This window comes from Spodoptera frugiperda, chromosome 24 (genome assembly GCF_023101765.2).
Source record: "Spodoptera frugiperda isolate SF20-4 chromosome 24, AGI-APGP_CSIRO_Sfru_2.0, whole genome shotgun sequence".
Taxonomy (NCBI): Eukaryota; Metazoa; Arthropoda; class Insecta; order Lepidoptera; family Noctuidae; genus Spodoptera; species Spodoptera frugiperda.
The window spans coordinates 6651349-6669148 of record NC_064235.1 but is presented as its reverse complement, the minus strand read 5'-3'; the positions used below and the strand labels follow the sequence as shown (position 1 = coordinate 6669148).

General features: G+C 38.6%; 2 protein-coding genes and 1 long non-coding RNA gene across 3 annotated transcripts in view; 1 reads left to right on the top strand and 2 right to left on the bottom strand.

The window, feature by feature from the left end:
* Positions 1 to 766: 766 nt before the first annotated feature.
* LOC118278646 (Kv channel-interacting protein 1) overlaps positions 767 to 17800 on the bottom strand; it is a 173650-nt gene continuing 156616 nt past the window's right edge. Inside the window, exon 8 of the transcript XR_007706929.1 lies at positions 767 to 1023. The gene's annotated coding sequence lies outside the window, so the exon portion shown is untranslated. The remainder of the gene's footprint in view (positions 1024 to 17800) is intronic.
* The window catches only part of LOC126912307 (uncharacterized), a 77157-nt gene continuing 61397 nt past the window's right edge, over positions 2041 to 17800 (top strand). Inside the window, exon 1 of the long non-coding RNA XR_007706933.1 lies at positions 2041 to 2958. This is a non-coding gene — a long non-coding RNA (uncharacterized LOC126912307). The remainder of the gene's footprint in view (positions 2959 to 17800) is intronic.
* Positions 3152 to 17800, bottom strand: part of LOC118278727 (unextended protein) — a 46599-nt gene continuing 31950 nt past the window's right edge. The window contains 6 exon segments of the mRNA XM_050703900.1: positions 3152 to 4876; positions 5539 to 5601; positions 12947 to 13043; positions 14308 to 14437; positions 15321 to 15447; positions 17152 to 17291. Coding sequence (XP_050559857.1) covers positions 4745 to 4876; positions 5539 to 5601; positions 12947 to 13043; positions 14308 to 14437; positions 15321 to 15447; positions 17152 to 17291 — 689 coding nt within the window. The 3' untranslated portion in view covers positions 3152 to 4744.

Genomic DNA, 17800 nt, shown 5'->3' with positions numbered 1-17800 from the left:
CTTGACAAAGATTAAATCTTTAACATTACCTCGGCCCTGCGTTTCATGTTATCTTATAAATAATATTTATTTGTTGACTAGCTCCTGCCGACGACTGCGTCCGCGTTATCGGGTGATAAAAGTAGCCAATTGGTAACAATCGCAGCGGCGCTGATTGCTTACCATCAGGTGATCCGTCTGCTAATTGGTCGGCATTCGAAATAATGATAAAATAACAAAATATAAATAATTAAAACTAACTATAGTAGTAGTGTGGGAGAGCCATGCTTCGGCACTGCTGGGCCGGCTCGACCGGAGTGATACCACGGCCTCACAGAAAACCGACGTGATACAACGCTTGCGTTGTTGAGTGAGGTTACCAGAGGCCCAATTATCCGTCTTCCCAATCTTCCCAATCCACGATTCTCCAATAACCCTTAAATTCCTAACCACCAAAAGGCTGGCAACGCATTTATAACGCCTCTGGTGTTTCAAGTGTTCATGGGCGGCGACGATTGCTTACCATCAGGCAAGCCGATAAACGAGCAGACGTATCAACGTCTGCTCGTTTATCGGCTTGTTCCATAAAAAAACATCAATCGCGGGCCAATTACTTATTATCATCCCAATCTCCAATTCCCCAACAACCCTTAAATTCCTAACCTCTATAAGTTATAACTCTTCTAGTGTTGCGGATGCCTATAGGCGGCACTGATTGCTTAAAATCAGATCCATCTGCTCGTTTTTAAAAATGATGTTAAATTAACTAAATAAAACAAATTATATATTCTTCTTACATCGTTTATTTTCCATAATTTATTTAAAAACATACAACACTGTCAATTATATAACACCTACGTTATGTATTAAGATAAGCGTCCACAGGCCCGCATCGTACGCATCGCACGCAACGGATTTTAGTTTGTCTTGTATAGAAACTCATACAACTGCGTCCACTGATCCGCATCGTACGGACCGCATCATCGGCAATGCCTACATGCGATGCGTACTGATGACGTCATACGGAATGCGTGCGATGCGGGCCTATGGACGCTTACATTAAGGATCTTCACGAGAACTACTGTTTTTACTCACCAGAGGGCGTTTGAAGTAGCATGAGGTCCCGTCCAATGATTGTAGCTGTCTATCTATCCGTTATATAACTATAACAGTTTAACACTAGGTAATAGGGATGATGACGAGGTATGAAAATTAAAAATCTATTCAGTCCGTCAGTTAGGTAATGGAAAAATATTAGACACGTATTTTTTTTATTTTGTCATATAAGATAACAATACTTAGATAAAACGTATCAAAGTTTAGGAGAGGGAGCAAATACATCATTTATACGTATAAAACGTACCTAGAAGTGACGTCACAAGATATTTCAAATCAATATATCTTCGAAAGTATTTGTTTCCGTAAGAAAATAAAAAATACGTGTCTAATGTTTTAAAATAATCTACAAGACGGACATTGAAATAGAAATTAGTCATCTACCCTATTCCCTTTTTGACTAAAAGACTCTCACGCGACACAAACGCCACCTTGTGAGCAAACATAGGTAACTCTCATTTGGCTACTACAAAAACAATTCATAATCATTCGTTGTTTACAAAAAATGCTACCATTTCACAAAAAAATAAATCATAATAAATAAATGCTTCAATACTAATCATCATTAACTAAATCGTGCAAAAATCTAAGACGTATATATCACAACCGCTACTCTTCCCGCGGGTATGGTATACCCGTGAAAAAGTACAAAGAGGAGATGCCATAATGTGATTGTGTAACGTCACGCCTTTTATCCCCCGAAGGGGTAGGCATTACGTAATGCGCACTTATGGTGAAAAATGGGTGTATAACGATACACCCACTTTTCACACATGTAACCACTAGTAGGTTTTGAAGTTAGTCAAAGTCAAAACTTGACTTTTTTTTGACTTTGACTTTGAAACCTCAAAAGCTTATTTCTTTGAACGCGCTAATCTCCGAAACTACTAGTCCGATTTGAATAATTCTTTTTGTGTTGGATAGTCCATTTATCGAGGAAGGTTTTAAAACATCACGCTACGATCAATAGGAGCCGAGCAGTGTGAGTAGCTAGTTACATATATACATACTACATTTTTGCACGACTTAGTCCAATTTTTTTGTTATCTATAGTATCTACACTACTATCAGATCTGTTTTTCTACTAAATTATATCTATTTACAAATACTTTTTTAAGTACATACTAAAACTCAGTATACAATTATGTTATATTACATTATTACATGTAAGTAGATGACAAATAAAAAAAAAAAACAATTATTTTTGGGTAAAATTTGACCAAAATACATATTATAATGTCATGTCATATACTGGGTACAATTGCAGATTTTGAGATACTACAAAAAAATTCAAAAACAAGTAGTCAAATTAAAATAATAATAATTGAAAAAATATCAGTGTATCAATATACATAAAAGGAGCTTTAAATGTCTGTCCCTATGTCCCTTTGTATGCTTAAATCTTTAAAACTACGCAACGGATTTTGATACGGTTTTTTTAATAGATAGAGTGATTCAAGAGGAAGGTTTATATGTATAATACATGCATAATATATCACTATTGCACCCATGCGAAGTTGGGGCGGGTTGTTCGTTTTGTATAAATAGTAGAAAATGTTTTCATTATGTACTTTTAATAATACCTTATGTAAGTGTTCCAATATATGTATATGTACTTAGAAAATCGGAAGAAATTATTTATCTATGTATGTACCGTCATCCCTTCAGCAGTTTTGACGTGATTGAGTAACAAACATACATACAAACTTTCGCATTTATAATATTAGTTTGATTAAGTACTTTATAGGCCTATATATATACCTGTTTTATTTATAGTTAATATGTAAAAAATATCCTCCAATGGGTAGGCAGAGGTGCACATATAAGGTGTTCTAAAAGTATCTGCCACGGCTTTAATGGGAGGTAGTGTTGTGTTTGAAGATTACAATAGTAAATATAAATTATTGATTATGAGTATTTTTTTATTATGAAAGAGCTATCTCTTTCACTGTCTCTGTTGTTTCGTCAATGAAAACAATTGATAGCAATTATTTTCATTGACGAAGCGACGCATCGTGCGTATTTGTAAACCACTTTATACAGAGTAGAGTCAATGTTTATTTAACTTCTTTATGTTCTCAAATTGAATTAACTGGTCCGGGGTACGAAATTTCTTCACTATTGTAATCTTCAAACACAACACTACCTCCCATTAAAGCCGCGGCAGATACAATGTACACCCACTTTTCACCACTTATGTTATGAGTCCCAATTAAGAGTGAGTCTATTACCAAATACCTAAGATTCAGAATTTTGAAACAAAATATATTAACGGCTTACTCTCGTAAACTGTTGTGAAAGGTCGACTAGTTTCAGGCCACATCGGGGCTTATGGAAAAGTTTACGTGAGTAACTCGTTAGTATTTCTTCTAATAGTTATTATACAAAGAAACTCAATTATACTCTGCCTGACTAGGGTATCGAACCTACAACATTATTATTATGACATTTTAATTCTAAGTTAGAAAAATCTTATTTTTATATATTAATAATACTGGACTTTGTGTTTAGCTAGTACTAAATATATATAGTGCATATATAATATAGGTTTTTTTACAAGTAGGGGTAGGTAGAGGTGCACAATATACAATGTGATAGGGGTGGGACTTCTAACCCGTTAAGGCTGAGTACTACATCTAATTTTATCGACAAAAAATAATAATATGGGGGTTGAACCCCCTCCCCCTAAAAATTATGGCTATTTTAATATTTTTTTACTTTATGTGATATCAAAGGTTGTATGTGTCTTAGAAACAAAAAAAAAACGACAAACGGTAGCTAATAACCTTGGCTAACTAATTCATTACTTTTTTCATATGTTTGATAATGTTTTGGTGAGACAAAAAATCATTTCTCAATTATTTTTACCGAAAATATCGCTATTTTTCAATATTTTCAATTGGGGGTTCAACACCCCATATTATGTTTTTTTGTCGATAAAATTAGATGTAGTACTCAGCCTTAACGGGTTAGAAGTCCCACCCCTATCACATTGTATAGGGGGACTGGTACACCCCCTGGTACGGTGGACTCTATACAATTAACTGAGAATTTCTAAATACATTCGCGCTATAAATTAGATTATTTTTAAAATATACTTCGTGATCTTAGTTAGACCTCTTGGTTCGCAGTCGCTCTTGTGAGCACTGAACCTATGGGCACTGGTCATTACATTGTTATTATATAATTAGTTAAGTACCAGTTTTTATTACATAATCAATTACTATGTTATCGGCTTACTCACGTAACTGTTTGACGAGGAACTCGACTAGTTTCAAAGCCATGCTAGAGGCTCGAATCGCCAGTAGCAGCGCGACAATCGCCGCGTCGTGTCGCGGAATGCTGCTCATGAATATGAGCCTCTAGCATGGCTTGAAACTAGTCGAGTTCCTCGTCAAACAGTTACGTGAATAAGCCGATAACATAATAATTAATTTAGTATGTCACACGAAAGTTATAATAAAATTATTATCACTTACACAGGCCAAAATAATATTAGGATAGAATACTTTTAAACATTCGATGGTAAAGCTGAGTAGAAGCTCACACCACCCCCACTCTTCCCGTGGGTATTGTCAATTTTATACGAATATTATCTAAAATCAGATCACCTGTGCACAATCACTGGTACGGTCAATAATTCGCTCTGCTATTTCAATAGTTTCTCCTGTTCGTCGGCTCTGGCGAAGACGTCACCGTTCCTCCCCTCAGGGGGGGAGCGGGTGGAAAATGAGGAGCGGGTGTGGGGGGACGCTGATACTGGAAGCGGGTGGGGGGATACCTGTGGAAAAATGTGTGGTGATTAGTATAAAACTTTCCTCATTATTCCTGAATTACTTTTTCCTAAAATTAAGATTTTTTGGTAACAAACAAACAGACTCTCGCTTTTATAATACATATCGTAACGTCCTTTAACCCCAAAGGGGTAAGCAGAAGTGCATATTTCCGCACGGAATGCATCTATTTTTCACTATTTGTGTTATAAGTCCCGTGTAATAAATAGGTGGTAACCCTATTGCCATATACCGTACCCTTAGTATGATGAATTTATTAAATAAAAGATCAAAGAAAATTAATGTAGTTTAATAATCAACGAGATACCACAGATAACAAAGTGTCAAATTGTCTATAACTCAGCATAAGGTTGTATGAATCGATAAAGTCAAATTTTAACATTTCAACAGTTTGGATTACGTTTAAAGTAATCGAAACGAGAGCGTGTTCGGCGCTCTTATTGGCCGGCTCGAATAAACCAACCAATCAGCGCTGAACGTACTCGCGTAAAGCAAACTTATTAAGCAAATTAGAAATTTTCGAAAATACGAAAAAAGTCCAGTAATTCTTTGCTCAACCCGGGAATCCAACCCGAGACCCCCGACCACTCGACAAACGAGGCAGTATTAAACATATTAGTTAGAATATAAATAACAAAGCATGCATTACCTGTCGAGATGGAGTCTTGTGTTCTCCACTGATGCTGATGTCTTCGTCCACAGATTGCAATAGCTAAAAGAAACATAATACAATATAAAACACTTTCGTGAGACATACTAAGTTAATTATTATATTATATACTAGCTGACCCGCGCAACTTCGTTTGCGTGTATCCCGCTACTTCGACAAATACAGTCAACGCACCAACACATATTGGATACTAATTTTCAATTCACAATAACTTCTCTTTCCCTTAACCGCGTTTAAAATATTAAAATGTTTTTTGGTTTCTGTGACTCTTCTTTGATCGCCCCCCCTATCAGTTTTTGGAAAAAATATTTAAGTAATGTACAGATTTTTTTTTGTCTTATATGTATAGATCAAAGTCGTAGTACCTACTTTTTAATATTATTTATAGGGACGCTGCCCCCGCCGCCGCGGCCGGCCCGTACCGTGCCGCAATACTAATATCGTGATATCTCCTAAACTATATGTCTAAATAACACACTGTAAACTGCAAAAATAATCTAAATTAAATGCTCGTGATGATGAACTTACTTATTATGATAAGGATATATGTATTATTGGTTATATCACCAGTTAAACATCACCCAACGAATTAAATGTTTTTTTTATACAGAAAAGTAGTTTTTGTGACTTAAATAAAAAAGCTGGATATATGTCATCGCGGACTTTTTTGTAGAACTAATAAAGACCAATGTTTTTGCTATACATTGTTCTTACTTGTATCCAACGGTATAAGCGGCGCACGCACAAATGCACTCTTCAATTAGATTTTTTTCTGACTTCTTGGACATAAATCGCTATAACTCAGCTAATATAGTTTCAATGTATTTCAATTATATATAAAAACCTGTCGGAGAAAATACTCTTTCTATTAGTGAAAACCGCATCAAAATCCGTTGCGTAGTTTTAAAGTTTTATGCATACGAAGGGACTACAGACAAAATGGGCGACTTTGTTTTATACTATGTATAGATTTATTAATAATATAATTATTATATTTATTAATAATATAATAATGAGTCTTCTTGCAGTCATGTATGAGGCAATGGAGTACTGTGCTTTGCTATCCGGGATGTAGACAAATCCAAGGGAGTGAAGAACCTGTAAGGATAGTGCGAGGAATATTCCAGGGTGACAGTCTGAGCCCACTATGGTTCTGCTTGGCCTTGAATCCTCTCAGTACTTTATTGGAGGCTTCAGGGCTAGGCTATCCTTTGCGGAGAAGGGGTCTAGTCATATCCCACTTACTTTACATGGATGACCTCAAGTTGTTTGCTCCAAATAACAAACAACTGATGGAACTACTGAAAATAACTGAAAAATTTAGTAGTTCCATCAGAATGGAATTTGGAGTAGATAAATGTGCGGTCATGCATGTGAAGCGAGGAGGGATTGTGGAATCTGAGGGTCTAGAACTCTCAGATTTCACAAAACTAAGAGCGCTCTCCGCAAATGATACTTACAAGTACCTGGGTATGTCAGAGGGATTAGGCATTAATGGACCGGACATGAAACAATCGTTACGGGAACGCTTCTTTGGCCGCCTGAATAAAGTGCTGAAAAGTTCATTATCAGGCGGAAACAAGGTGCGAGCCTATAACGGTTGGGTCATGCCGGTTCTGATGTATTCTTTTGGTATACTCAAGTGGACTCAGACTGAACTTGACACCCTGGATAGGCGAGTCCGAACACTGCTGACTGCAAATCGTATGCATCACCCTCGTTCATCGATCATGAGGTTGTACATCCCGCGGAAGTGTGGGGGTCGAGGCTTATTAAATGCTAAGACCCTTCATAACCGTGAGGTGTGCAACCTCAGGGAATATTTCCTGAAAGTAAACGAGGGTATGCATCGAGAAGTAGCAGCAGTGGACAATGGATTCACTCCACTATCTTTAGCAAAAGAGAACTGGCGCAAACCTGTGGTACTAACCGTCAATGACCGCAAGGAGGTATGGCAAAGCAAAGAGCTCCACGGACGCTTCTTCCGGGCCCTACATGGACCCAGTGTAGATTTTCTGGCGTCCGTATCTTGGCTACGATTCAGTAATCTCTTTGGAGAAACTGAAGGATTTGTCTGTGCAATTATGGACGAAGTTATCCTTACGAATAACTACCGGAAATATATTATTAGGGATGGGACCGTTGACATATGTCGGGCATGTCATAGTCCTGGTGAATCCATAAGACATATAATTTCTGGTTGTGGTCGTTTGGCTAATGGTGAATATTTGCATAGACATAATCAGGTGGCCAAGATTATCCATCAGCAACTTGCTTTGCACTACCAACTTGTTGAGTTTGAGGTTCCATACTACAAGTATGCGCCCGATCCAGTTCTCGAAAATGGCCATATCACGTTGTACTGGGATCGATCTATCATCACTGACAGGACTATTGTAGCCAATAAACCTGATATAGTGGTGATAGACCGACAAGCGCGCCGCACGATGATAATCGATATCACCATCCCTCATGACGAGAACCTCGTGAAAGCTGAAAAAGATAAACAAATAAAATATCTCGACTTGGCTCACGAGGTTGTCGACATGTGGAATGTGGATTCGGCTATCGTTGTGCCGATAGTCGTGTCGGCCAACGGATTAATACCCAACAGCCTTGACAACCACCTTAGGAGGCTGGGGTTGGGCGGATGGATCAAGGGCCTGATGCAGAAGGCAGTACTCCTCGAAACGGCACGTATTGTGAGGAGGTTTCTGTCTTTGGAGCCCTAACCACCGGTGGCTTGGACCATGCTCCCGCTACTGGTCGGCTCCTATTTTTATATTTTTAAATAATATTTTATTTTGTATGTATACTATTTAAAAATGTAAATTTAGAGAATTTTAAATAAATATAAAGTAATAATGAATATAAAACACATTTTAATTGTACTCATCTACTACTTGACTACACTTGTTTGCTAGTTTTTCAACCTAAATTTTTATGTATAGGGTGACAGGTAATTAGTGAATGATATTTAAACACGTGATTGTACTCATGATTACAAACAACTTTCCCAAAGAAACTTTTTTTGTATACTCATTAGTTTTCGTTTTATCACAATAACAAAACAAGAAAATTGCATTAGCACGCGCGCGTAAAGTTCACCTTGCTGCTAACAGCTGATCATGCGAAAGCACGCGCGCTAAATTTTATTATTGTGTTAAAAACAAAACTAATGAGTATACATAATAAGTATCTCCGGGAAAGTTGTTTGTAATCATGGGTACAATCACGTGTTTAAATATCGTTCACTAATTACCAGTCTTGGAGTATCTTGATAGGCATGAGTTTATACTCCGGTGGACAAAAATGGGAAGTAATAGGAAATTGATCATGGTAGGATTGTCAAGGAAAGGAGAAAACATGGATTACTTAAAAAATGGCTTTTTGAGCTCTTAGGCATCGACACTCAACTGCTGGACTAGGAGCCTCCTCTACGTAAGCGTTTCTTATAATCACCACACTTGGCAAGCGGATTTCCGATCGCAGTATAAAAGGATGAGTTATATCAAATAAGTAGTTGCTTAGTCGGGTATGTGGTTATAAATATAATTAACTAGCTACTTCCGCGCGGTTTCACCCGCTCTGCTTGGCTCCTATCGGTCATAGCGTGATGTTTTATAGCCTATAGCCTTCCTCGATAAATGTACTATTCAACACAAAAAGAATTATTCAAATCGGACCAGTAGTTCCGGAGATTAGAGCGTTCAAACAAAGAAACAAACAAACTCTTCAGCTTTATAATATTAGTATAGATATGTAGTCCCTTGATCGGGTATATGACACCCACGAGAAGAATGGGGGTGGTCATAAATAAAATTTCTTACACTACACTAGAGTAATAATTTGAAACTGATCACCAATCATTTCTGGTTCCTCTCCAGCATGGTAATAATCTTGGACAGTTGCACCAGCATCAGCTGTTCAGTCTCCACTCTTCTCTTTTCCAACTCTATTCTCTCCTCTTTCCACTCTCTATCATAATCTATTGTATCTTTTTCAAACTCCAAAAATCTCTCATATCGATCCAAATGCTCCAATTGTCGATCATGAGCCTCGATTTCTTGTTGAATCGATTTATAATCGAGTTCCGTTTTGTAATCGGTATCTCGGTTCGGTATCTCGATTTCTGGGTGGGATTTGATATCGATTTCCTCATGGCTTCGCGGTGAGAGGTTGTGAAAGGTAAGGAGGGAGGAGTCAGTGTGGAATGTTGTTGTTTTTTTCTTTTTATGGTGGTCTGTGTCTAAAAGAAATGATACCATCATCATCAACAGCCTATAAGTGGCCACTGCTGACCAAAGGCCTCTTCTCACACGGAGAAGGTTTGAGCATTAATCACCACGCTTGCTCAATGCGTGGCGATTTCAAACTTATAATTAGAATTATAAGCCCAGGTTTCCCTGCGAAGTTTTCCTTCACCGTTTGTCAGAAGTGTCTAAATTGTAGATTATTTTAAAATATTAGACACGTATTTTTTATTTTCTTACGGAAACAAATACTTTCGAAGATATGTCGATTTGAAATATCGCGTGACGTCAGTTCTAGGTATATTTTATACGTGTCACAAGTGAGTTGCCGGCCTTTTCAAATAAATAAACAACGTGAAACAACGCTTGCGTTGTGTTTCGTTGTGTGAGCGAGGTTACCAGAGGTCCTCTTCCCAATTTTTCTAATCCCCGATTCCACAACAACCCTTAAATTCCTAAGCCCCAAAAAGCCGGCAATGCACTTGTAACGCCTCTGGTGTTTCAAGTATCCATGGGCGGCGGCGATTGCTTACCATCAGGTGATACGTCTGCTCGTTCATAAAAAAATTAACTCTACCTACATAGAAATAATCATTATATGTTATCGGCTTACTCACGCAACGGTATTAATGAGCAGCATTTCTCATGAATATGAGAAAAATGCTGCTCATGAATATGAGCCTCTAGCATGGTTTGAAACTAGTCGAGTTCCTCGTCAAACAGTTACGTGAGTAAGCTGATAACATAATAATTAATTTAGTATGTCTCACGAAAGTTACAATAAAATAAAATTATAATATCGTTCTACTCAAATAAATAAAAATAAACTCTACCTACATTACAATAAAACACAAAACCCAACTAACCATGCAACAACTTATCATCAGCACTTTTATTCAGAACATTCTTTTTGATCCAAAAATTATTCTGAATGCATTCGGCGCAATCGTTCGCATCCATCTCTTTAACAAAATTCTTCGGTTTATCCGCATTAAATTTACCATAATTGGTCCAATATTTTGTTGATTCACTTGGGTAGGATATTGAGGGGCCAGTTTTGATGAGTTCGTTGTAGGATTTAGTGGTAACCCCCATTTTCGGTCTCGATGTATCGGAGTGGGCGTAAAATTGATTCGGTTTGGACAAAAACTTGTCGGAATTGGTGTCTAAACGCTCGGAGGAGGGATAGTTTTGTGATACTTGCATTAGTTCTATTATGTTCATTCGAGGAGGGAATGAGAGGTGCTGTAAAATAATGTTTTGGCGGCTTATTGCAAAAAAACATTAACTGCAAAAAATCACTCAATAATTTTCATTTATGTCTATGAGTTTCCGATATTTCAACACTGTTGCAAGCGCCATATATCGCCAAGCGAAATAATGGAAATTCATATACATAATTTTTTTTATAACGTCACACAGTGTGGTAAGAACCCGATTTTTGTGTCATCGTGTTTTTATTGAATCAATCGATAGATTCTATGAATCTGAGGATTCGAGTAAAACTCCGGGTTCGCTAAGACTTTAACTTTTTTTTTAAAAATTTCAAACTTTAAAAAACGAAAAAAATATCATTATTATTTAACAGAAGTACTTGTTCCAAAATTTATTTATTCTATCGAAAGAAAGTACAATAGCCGACCCCTCCACCAATTCCTGATGCTTTAGTATGAATAGGTCAAAAACCGAATTAGTGGTAACCCCCATTTTAGGTCTGGATGTATCGGAGTGGGCGTAAAATTGGTTCGGTTTCGATAGAAACTTGTCGGAATTGGTATCTAAACGCTCGGAGGAGGGATAGTTTTGTGATACTTGCATTAGTTCTATTATGTTCATTCGTGGGGGGAATGAGAGGTGCTGGAAATTATTAACAGAAAAAAATCACTCAATAATTTTCATTTATGTCTATGAGTTTCCGATATTTCAACACTGTTGCAAGCGCCATATATCGCCAAGCGAAATAATGGAAATTCATATACATAATTTTTTTTTACATCGTCGCGCCGATACGCCTTTTATTCCCGAAAGGGTAGACAGAGGTGCACATTACGGCACGTAATGCCGCTATACAATGTACACCCACTTTTCACAATTTGTGTTATAAGTCCCATGTAATAGGTGGTGAGCCTATTGTCATATACTGGACACAATTCCAGACTCCGTGCTACTACTGAGAAATTTTCGAAAAACCGAAAAAAGCCCAATAAAACTTTGTCGAATCGAACCCGGCACCCCTTGTCCGGCAGTCGCACTTGCGACCACTCGACCAACGAGGCAGTCATGACATAATCATGACCTATTTATTAATCCAATCCCTTATCAGAAACAGCGATTTTCAACCTTAACCTTCACTAAATAAAGATCAAAATTCATTAACACCTGGACCAATATACTAAATGCAATCGAAAATAGACCTTATTAAGTGTGGAAGTAGATCCTAAATCGTCCGTATTACGCGTGGAAGCCGTGCTAGTGGACTTGCCGAGTAATTTCTTGAACTGTAGAGGAACGTTGCCACTCGACTTGCTCGAGTTACATAGATTCTGGAAAAGGGGGGACGGGGGAAGGGGGATTTAGGGGATTATTGGGTGGTTTTAGGGGTTGGGAGGATGAGTGTAGAGTTAAAGGGTTTGAGTCTGGGATTAACTGATCTAATTGGGTATTTCGATTTTCGAAATTTTTGAGATAATAGTAGTTAGATATTTCTGATATGATCAGTTAGATAAATTAAAAACCCAACAACTTCTTGCTTGATTCAGAAATCGAACCCAATAGTCAATTTAGTACACTTATCCAAATGTACTCAATATGGAATAAATTAAAAACACAAGTATTCTCTGCCGGACCCCCCAATTCAGTTGAGACCGATGTCAGCATTAAACCCAAGACTCCTTACTTGACACTTCACACAAAAGCGATAGGTCGTCCAAAATTCATCCTCAATAATTTTGATATACGGTAAAAAGGGGTGAATAGAAATCGAGGGGTGAATAGATACAGGAATAGGGTGAATAGATGTTAGGACATTTTGCCAACATTTATTCAATCCGTTCCCCCCTCGATTTCTATTCACCCCGTTTTACGGTACAAAAAAGACTCCTATCCCTTTAACAATAAGGTATATATTAGCTTACCTTGTCAACCTCGGTGTCGAATTGTTCGTTGGTAGCGCCTTTAGACAACGCCCCCTTCTCCATCAACGTAGCGCGCTTCGCGGCTAGGTAGAGTGATCTGGAAATAAAATATTATACGTTGTTGTATATATATACTAGCTTCTTCGGCACTGCTGGGCCGGCTCGATCGGAGTGATACCACGGGCTCATAGTACACCGACGTGAAACAACGCTTGCGTTGTATGAGTGAGGTTACCGGAGGCCCAATTACCCCATTTCCCAATCTTCCCAATCCCCGATACAAAAGGTCGGCTACGCACTTGTAACGCCTCTGGTGTTTCAAGCTCATTTACTGGCTTATACTATAAAAGAAAAAGCTTCTGCAAGCAGCTTCGCCCGCGTTCATGTGAGATAAAAAGTAGGGTACGTGTTATTCTAGTACATAATTATTATTATTTTATTTAAAACGTTACCCCACTCTAGTATTTTCTCCTGTGTCGTGGGTGCGTTTACAAACATACAAGTTCACATACACATGACACCCAGACCCGAAACAATAATTTGTGGATCATACAAGGAGTTGCGCCGTGCGGGAATCGATCCCGCTTCACTTTGCGTGGCAGCCAGTAACCCAACCACCGCGCCAACCGTGCAGTTATCTACTGCTGTTCCAAATTTCATCCCGATACCCTCAAAAATTTTGACATAATTGAGTAATAAACATACACATGCGAACAACGCGCGGATTCGCCCGCTCTGTTCGGCTCCTATTAATCGTACCGTGATATTTTATAGCCTATATGCTTCCTCGATAAATGGACTATCCAACACAAAAATTTTTTTCAATACGCACCCGAGGGCTTAGTACGAGTTTGTTTTACATTTAACGAGATCGAATGAAGAGCGCGTCTAGCGATCGCTGATTGGTTGGTCATTGGCGGCGGTCAATCACCGCCGAACACGCTTTCGTTTCGTCTTCGTTCAACGTAAAGCAAAGTCTTACTAAGGGTATAGATAAGTGTGTTCAAACAAACTAACAAACTCTTCAGATTCATATTTTGGCTGCACGGTTGGCGCGGTGGCTGGGCAACTGGCTGCCGCGCAACGTGTAGCGGGTTCGATTCCCGCACGGAACAATTCTTTGTGTAATTCACAAATTGTTGTTCCGAGTCTAGGTGTCATGTGTATGTGAAATTGTATGTTTGTAAATGCACCCGACACAGGAGAAAATCTTAGTGTGGGGCAACGTTTTTTTTTAATTTTTTTTTAAATGGAAAATCATCAAATGACTCCCTGGTTTTAACTCAAGATTTGAAGGTATGAACACTTATACAACAGGGTATACGACACCCGCGGTAAGAGTTAGCGGCTATACAACTCACCGTTTTACAGTCAAATAGAAGAGCTCAGCGATGGCCCGGACGGAGTAGTCGGGCACGAAGGTATGTCGCAGCATCGAGTCCATGTTTATATTCTGGAGGGAGCCCATCGCAGAGGGGGTGGGGGACTCCGCTGGAAATAAATAATATTACATATTATATAAGGTGTTCTAAATATATCTACCACGGCTTTAATGGTAGTGTTGTGTTTGAACATTACAAATGCACTATCCAACACAAAAATAATTATTCAAATTGCATGAGTAGTTCTGAAGATGCAACATGATTTTGGCAATGTCTTCCAAAAAATAATGATTTTGGCAATGTCTTTAAAAAATAACGTCACGTCTTTTATCCCCGAAGGGGTAGGCACAGGTGCACATATGCCGCTATACAATGTACATCCAATTTTCATCATTTGTGTTACAAGTCCCATGTAATAGGGGTGAGCCTATTGCTATAAAATGGGTACATTTTCAGACTTTTACCTGACAGTCGCAACCAGTCGACTAACGAGGCAGTCAGTATGTATAGTGTATTTTTTATGGAATAAGGGACAAACAAGTAGACGGGTCACCTGACGGTAAGCGATCAGCGCCATTTATTTAAATTAATCCTAAAATAGGCAACTTTGAAACGTCAAATTGAATTGTCCGTCAGTCTGTCTGTCAGTGAATTTAGGTGCTCGGTTCAAAGTCAAAGTCAAAGCATTTATTTCAATTAATCTTTAAATAGGCACTTTTGAAACGTCAAATTGAATTGTCCATCAGCATGTCTGTCAGTGAAACTAGGTGCTCGGTCAGGTTTGAATCTATACTAATAATATAATGTTGAAGAGTTTGTTTGAACGCGCTAGTCTCCAAAACTACTGGTCCTATTTGAATCTATTTTTGTATTGAATAGTGCATTTATCGAGGAAGGCTTTAGGCTATATAACATCACGCTATGACCAATAGGAGCCAAGCAAAGCGGGGTGGGAAGTAGCTAGTCCTATATAAACAGATAGCAATACTAACCGACGCCAACGTTCTGCGTGAGCGCCTGCACGCCGAAGTAAGTGAAGGGCCCGGCCTCGAACACCAAGTTCTCGCGGCCCACCGTCACCTCCACGCGCCCCTCCAGGATCAGCACGAAGTAGTCCACCTGCAGGGGGAGGGGGACATTAGTTAACACTTGCTACTTTAATGCTTTGAGTTAAGGTTTATTTTCGCTTTTTTATTTTGTATTCGATATAAACTAATGCTTGACTACAATCGAACCTGATGGTAAGTAGTGATGTAATCGTTGATGGTGAGGCGCACTAGTTTATTAAGAGCCCATTCACTCTAGACTTGAAGACACCCACATTGTAATCCGATGGAAAAACCGCAGCAGGCAGATTGTTCCAGTCTCTCGATGATGATTTGACATTTCTATACTTGATAAGCTCAAAATGACACGATGTACGCGATAAAATTTTAGGCAACAGAGAGTAAAGTACCCTAAGTAAAGCAGTATCCTCAGACCAGGCGAGGTGGTGGTGTCTGGCAGCTTTCTGCCCAACTGTTGTTCGTTGGGATTTTCTATTCATGTTTATTCGCATGTACACTTCATATGACGTTATCCGTTGGTTTGATCGTCGATAGTCTATGTGCGGTTTCTGTCATCTGTCACTTGTCAAATCAACTAAAGTCCCCGTCACGAGAAGCTATAAATTTTGTAAACAAGTGTTCAGGAGTTCACAACATGAAAGAAAAGTTTCTTTTCATGCAAAGCAATGAAAAAACTCGTAAGCATTCGAAACTCGAATGACTGTTTATTTCAAAATGGCGTCCCGATAGTTTACAATCCCTGCGACGGACGCGTTCCGGTACCAAGAAACACAAACGATAGCGCTTTGCGTCGTTAAAATATAATTCGAATAAATTAAATAGGTTGTTACTTTCATATAACCCGTCTATATTTCAAGTCGATTGAATATGTTCAAGTTATTATTATCTCGCAGTATAAAATGTTTACTTAGTAAAAGATGTTTGTTTACATAATTTATAGCTTCTCGTGACGGTTACTTTAGTCGAGTTCCTCGTCAAACAGTTACGTGAGTAAGCCGATAACACAATAATTAATTTAGTATGTCTCACGAAAGTTACAATATTCAACCTTAACTCTTAAGACAATATTTTTTATGGGACGCATATCATCTAATGACTTCTCTCGCCTTAGGTGAGGTGAGAGGGAGTGTCAGACTCTTACTGACTAAAAACCACCCCGTTCCTACTCCTGCTTTTCGAGCTTGGTAGCTGCTGGGCTCCATCTGTGGTGGTCTAATGGCTCTTTGAGGTGCACCCACGCACGGGTCTGGTTCTGGTCGGGCAGCGAGCTACCCTTGCTCACCGTCCATAAACCCATGCTAACATTTCAAGGAAAGCTGCTCATGAATATGAGCCTCTAGCATGGCTTGAAACTAGTCAAGTTCCTCGTCATGCTATTTAATTTAATAATTAACACATTGAACGCCGTGGTAGTCACCGGTGACCGACGTTAGCGGAGAATTTGTCTTCAACAGTTTTCTATTGGCAGTCAAAGACTTAATAATTAAACATGTCTCACAAAATTTTAAATAATCAACCTTAACTCCTACAAAATACAGTAGAGTACTCTCAACGGATCTTGGCAGGTCTGAACTACGTGCAGAAGGCTGCGCAATAAGCTTTTTAGAACCAAATGGTGGCATGAGGCGTCTGCGGCGATCTACCGAGCTTGACCATTTCATAAATACAATTGACCCTTTAACTTATTGCACATTCTAATAGTTAAACCTAAAATTACGAGTTTTATGTATTAGAACAACGCTGATGGTATACTCACCGGCTTCCCCTGCTGGAAGACATAGGTGCTGGGATCCTTCTTGGTCTTGCCCTTCAGCTTGATGTGGTGGATCACGTCCTGTTTGAGAAGGCGGCGGAGCACCGTCTCCGATACTGTGTCTGGTCGGAAGGCGTCTACACCTGGAGCAAAAATACAGTATGGAGAAACCTCTTATGACTTAATTTAAACCACATATTTTTTATTACCTACTTGACTGACAATATACAAAACATGAGCGAAATAGGCCCAGTAGGTAAGTCAAAAGGTGTTATTCTCTTTGAGCTAATTCGCTTGTTTACAAATACGGCATTATAACAGCCGCGTCGCATTTCCGTAACATTCCTAGACAATATCAACATCACAGCTCTACTGTGGTCAAGGAACATGGAGCTGTTCACACAGAATTTGATACTTGATTATTTTCATCCTTTTTTTCGGTCTTCGTTGAAATATTTAGTTTTAACGTGATTGTGTAAAAAACATACACACACAAACTTTTGCGTTCATAATATACTAGCGACCCGCCCCAACTTCGCTTGGGTGCAATAGTGATATATTATGCATGTATTATACATAAAAACCTTTTTCTTGAATCACTCTATCTTTTTAAAAAAAAAGTGCATCACAATCCGTTGCAGGACAGAGAAAG